A 5,507-nucleotide genomic window follows, 5' to 3' on the forward strand; every position below is an offset into this window, starting at 1 on the left:
CATAGTTATCTAGACTTAATAATACAGTTTCTTAATTTCCTTGCTTACTGACTCTTGTTGCATCCCACTTCTTCCAGGATGTCTGGTTTGGCTTTTTCCTGGCTAAAACACATGACGTGTACTTTCACTGTACATAACAGGTCCATTCAAATCACCTATTACAGAAAGGGGGTTTAGCAGCTTGTACATTATAAGTTGTGTACTCTAAGTTCAGGGGAGGCTCAGACTTCACGTCCAGTCGGAGTAGGATTCTGCCTTATTCTGTATGCCATTTCTCCCTTCAAGTGGCCTTGCCCTTGAGCTGACACCGCCTGGCGCCTTCTCTCCGTAACAATTTCTTTGATTGCTCATAGAACACTAGATTCAGAGTGATTTCCCTCTCGAAGCTGTGAGGATATTGCATCATTGCTTTCCACAGTCATCCATGCTGCCAGGCAAAGTCTAATATCACCCTGGTTCTGCTTTCCTTGTAGGTCTCAGCTCTCAGGCAGCTTTTGCAATGTTCTCTTCACCATACTTCATACTCTCAATGGCTGTTCTTCTTGTATCCTGCTCAGGATTCATATATTTCTTCCAGTGGGAGAAATCATTAGCCACGATTTCCTTATATTTTGCTGTCATACAAATGTTCTGGCTCTCCCGGGAGAGCTCCATGTTAGATGACCCCTGGTCCTCAGGATGACTGTTCTGTCTCACTGTCCATCTCTCTCTTGCCTAAACATCCAGTTTATACAGATTTGTTCCTCAGTCCTATCTATTCTGTGATTCAAACCATCAACATAACTTTGGATTCCAACAACCTTGTTTTTCATCCCAAATATCTCTAATTGGCATTTAATATAAGCACAGTAAGATTAGGGGAGCTGCTGGCCTGTTTTACCAAGCATTGAGGAACTCCATGCATGTGTAACTTTGACAGAAGGTACAAAGCAGGGACAAGAGGGGCATTGGAAGCAGGTGGACTATTGTCAGGACCCTGGGAGGAGGACGTGGAGGCTCCATCCTGACAACACAAGGTGAGGGCTTCCATTGGGATGGGAGGGGAGGAGTGGGGCAGAAATGGGGCTGGATTTGGGGCTGGGGGGAAAGTCCAGGTGGAAGAAAGGGAGGCTGGGAACAATGTGGGTGACAGATAGACATCAGCATGCAATGTTGGCGACGAACACTGGGATCCCTCGCACATAAGTGCCGTTGGGGGTTTGAACGACCTGTAAAATAGCTGAGCCACCCAGAGCCCTAAACCCGATGCAGGGATAGAGGGTCAACATGGGCTGCCCGTTGATAGTCTCAGGCTCAGAGGCAGGGGGCGGCTCCTGACGCCCCACCTCAGGATGGGCCACATCAGGGCCAGGGCCTTCCTGCACAGTTCCAGGGACAGGAGCTGTTTCAGGAAAAGAGAAGGCTGAGGCCTGCCTGATTTCCGGTTCCCCCTGGTGGCCTGGCTCTCCATGGTGGTGCAGTTGCATGTGCATGTCTGGTCCCAGCAAGCCTTCTGCCCCCTGTCTCTGGCCAGCATTCCTGCGGGCCCCACGCCCTCTACCACGGCCTCGCCCTGCCAGCCGGCTTCCTCCCCGCAGCCGCCGGCCTCTCTCTGCAGGAGGAGCCGACTCTGTGCGAGCTGGGGGCTCCCATCTCAAGGGTTTCACATAAGCAATGGGTTTTGCGGGTTGGAGTGGCTCTGCGTGGCTCTCCGTGGACTGGACTTCCACGGAGTCTTCAGGGTCCACAACAGAGCAGCTTGGCTCTGTAGGACGCCCACCTGAGGCAAAAAGAGAAGCAGAGTGTGAGGAGAGTGAGCATGGGCTACTCAGGAAGCCTTCGGGGAAGAGAGATGAGGTGAGGGGTTCAGGGAGGGCCCATGGGAACCCCAGCGAACAGAATGAGGGTCAGCAGAGGCCTGCAAGGTGAGCCCTCAGGAGTTCTGTCTGCCCAAGGGCCTACAGCGCTTTCCATGAGCTTTCCATTGCAAGTCCTTGCAACAACCTTGTCAGTCGAATATTATGATCTCCATTTTGCTAATGAATAAATGAGTCTACAGTTCCCTAGAGAGATCGAATTGGAATAAAAATGGCATGCTTCCTGCCCTCACTGAGGTTCAGCTTCAGTAGGAGAGACAAACAGAACACCAAAAAATGAAGGATGTTAATGAGCGACCAGTTAGAAGGTGAAGGGTGTCACAAGGGAGGTGGGTCTGGATCCAGAATGCCTGGGCTGTATTCCCAGGCAGCTTAATTTACCTGGGCATCAGTTCCCCTTTTCATAAACTGGTATAATAACATGACGACCCCTAGGTCCTTACAAGAACTGAGTTACTATAAGTGAAATGCTTACATCAATATCTAGTTCAAGCAAGCATCTTAACATGTATTGAGAAGGAGATGATCAAAAAGTCTTGCTGGAGGAGATGACATAAGCTGGGTCATCAAGGATGATGGGTGGGATTTGCAAGGCAAAGGCAGGAGAGGATTAGTAGGGATAGCAGGGAGGGAGAGGATTACAGGTGACAGAGGGCATGGGGTAGTTGCATGGCTCCCAGGAGGAAAAAAGCCTATGGTGGCTATAGGATAGCTTAGCCGGGAGGGGAGGTGTTCAGACAGATATAGCATTGAGCAATGGAACAGAATGGGAAGCCTGGGACTAGACAAATTTCTATAGAAATTTTATCAGTGAAAGAGTAGGCATTTAAGATCATGTAAAGATTCTTCCCTGGGAAACCTGCTTAGGAAGAGTCCCACGAAACTCACATCTAGTGTTGCCCTTTTTTTTTTTTTTCCTTTTTTGAGATGGAGTCTCACTCTCTTGCCCAGGCTGGAGTGCAGTGGCCCCATCTCGGCTCACTGCAACCTCTGTCACCTGGGTTCAGGTGATTCTTCTGCCTCAGCCTCCCAAATAGCTGGGATTACAGGCACCCACCACCATGCCTGGCTTTTTTGTTGTTGTTGTTTTGTTTTTAGTAGAGACAGCATTTCGCCATGTTGGACAGGCTGGTTTTGAACTCCTAACTTCAAGTGATCTGCCCTCCTCGGCCTCCCAAAGTGCGGGGATTACAGGCATGAGCCACCATACCCACCCTCTTATTGCCCAATTTGAAAGCCCAAACATATGAATGCTGTGGAACTCAATCAGCTAGCCCTACCCATGGGCTTGGAGCTGGCATCAGCTTCTTCCTGGGTCCGATTTTATTTAAAACATAAGCAACAATCAGAGATCATCAAACATCAGAGGTAAGGCTCTAACACTAGAGACAGAACAATAACACAGGAAAAGCCAACTGGGAGAAAATAGTTTGTGCCACAAATGAAACTTTCTAAAAATATCTATAATTAATATCCCTAGAGAGATAGAAGGAATTTTACCCATAAATTAATTATAGGATACTTTAAAAAATAAATACTCAGAGAAAATAGGACTTTTGAAATTACAATGATGAGAGAAGAAACAAAAATTTCCACGGAAATTTGAGAATGAAGTTGAGAAGATCTCCCAGAAAAGAAAGCAAAAATCAAAAATGATAGAAAGAAGGATAAAATATAAGAAAATTAGAGACATATTGTCACTGAGACATATCACCATAAAATTTCAGAGTGCTGATGACAAAGAGAAGATTCTAAAAGATTCCAGAGAGAGGGAGAAAGAGCAAGAAAGGAAAGGTCACATGGAAAGGGCTAGGATTCAACATATCTCAAAAATCAAACGTCTCAAAAGCAGCAGTTAAATCTAGAAAATAACAGAAAATGTCCTCGAAATTTCAAGGGAAATGGATTTCCCACCTAAAATTTCATATCCAACCAAAGTTTCACTTAAGAATCAGGGAGGATAGAATGAACATGTTTCAGACAAGCAAGATCTTAAATAATTTCCTTTCAATGGATGCTTTATTGTTTTGCATCTATCAAACTAGACAAGATTAAAAGATTTAGGACACTCAGTGTATGATGGAGAAGAATGTGGCAATAGCCATAAAATTCCAATTCCTACAGAAAAGAACAAGGTGGAAGTACAGATCTATCATAGATGAAGATGTAGTGTGAGGACTTGCTCCACTACAGAGAAACAGTACAACAAGAAAAAAAAAAAAAAAAAAAAAAAAAAAAAAAAAAAGAAGACATCAGATTTGGGAAGTGGGATACAATTATAAAAAGGGAACGTAATTTCCCAGATGATGTGGAAGCTGGGAGCTGACTTACAGCGAACAGCCCATGTTGAAGCAGGCTGTGAGAAGGTGAAAACAGAGAACACTTGATTGAGTTTGAATTTAAACAATTGGGTAAGAATTGGAGAATGAACTAGTGATAAGTAAGCCCATAGTAACACAAGGTAAGTATTAAGTTCTGGAAAATTCAAGTTATGCAAGAAGTGGAAAGTAATCCTCTTAATATTCTCTCCCCTTCTGGGCTGTGGGGGAGGGACAGAGGGTGTGTGTCCTGGGGTATGTGTGGCTTGACACTTGGGTAATTAGTGGTGGTGGTGACAATGTGTAAACTACAGCTAAATATCCCTCTACCCTAGAGGGAAGACCATAATTAAACCCTAAATGAAAAAAGAAATAGCAGTAGTGTAGGCATGTTATTTAAAGAATGAGAAAGAATGCTGAAAGAATTGGCTACACAGATGGAGGTGGTGTTCCCAAAGGTGTGGGAGACTGAGAAGGAGCAGGAGCTGCTACATTTCATAGCATGCCACATTTGCCTCTCTAAGTTCTGTAAGTCAGTAAAAACCCAGAAAAAAATTAAAAAGAGGGTGGCAGACGTTTGATGTACCTTGATTAGGGGCCATGTAGCGCAGTCGCTTTGAAGGCCTTGGTCCCTCCATGAGGAATCTGCGGGAGGGGGTGGGGAGAAAAACACATCAGTAGAGTTAAACCACAGCCTCATTCCCTGAGCGCCAGGCAGCGATGCAGACCTCCACCACACAACCTCCTCCAGGGCCTCCAATGCCCACAGGCCTCCGAGCGCTTGGCTACTTGGGCACCGACCGAGCCCACGGTGCCACCCAAGTGGACCGTGTGAAGGTGGGGATTGGGGTCGGGGGCTGTGGTTGTGGAAGACTTCCTTCCACACCTTAAATGTGTTTCCGAGGGGACGCTAGTAGCCAGCAGGGATTGGCCTACAGGAGGTTCAATTTATCCGCGTTCCTACAGGCAAAGCTAGGAGAGGGGAGACTAAAGTAGGCCTTTTGGAGGAATGATTCCTCCTCAGGGGAAGAAGGAAGGAAGGTGGGGACAGAGAACGGATTTAGGAAGACAGAGGTAAGAAGGCAGGGTGTGGCCATGGCCTTTCTAGGGGAATGAGGATTCTGTCCCCAAGTGCACCCATCCAAGCCCTATTCACCCCTCAGGGACACCCACACACACACCTGATCTTCCTAGAGCTCGCCCCGGAGATCTTAAAATTAGGAGACTTCGAAGGAGAGAGGCCAAAGGAGCTGGAGGTGTCAACAGGTTCACGGCTATAGCTCTGAACTCGTCCTACCCTAGGCGGGCAGGCGGGCAGGCGGGCAGGCGGGCG

The 5,507-nt window shown here is 46.8% G+C and overlaps 1 protein-coding gene across 1 annotated transcript; it reads right to left on the reverse strand.

Moving 5' to 3' along the window:
* Positions 1-1,139: 1,139 nt before the first annotated feature.
* On the reverse strand, positions 1,140-4,812 carry LOC105531796 (proline-rich protein 20A-like). The gene is made up of 2 exons (XM_011969799.1): positions 4,762-4,812; positions 1,140-1,766 (listed from the first exon to the last, which is right to left on the reverse strand). The coding sequence occupies exons 1-2, from the start codon at positions 4,810-4,812 to the stop codon at positions 1,140-1,142; spliced, it is 678 nt and encodes a 225-aa protein (XP_011825189.1).
* Positions 4,813-5,507: the final 695 nt, after the last annotated feature.

This window comes from Mandrillus leucophaeus, unplaced genomic scaffold, assembly GCF_000951045.1.
Source record: "Mandrillus leucophaeus isolate KB7577 unplaced genomic scaffold, Mleu.le_1.0 Scaffold908, whole genome shotgun sequence".
Lineage (NCBI taxonomy): Eukaryota > Metazoa > Chordata > Mammalia > Primates > Cercopithecidae > Mandrillus > Mandrillus leucophaeus.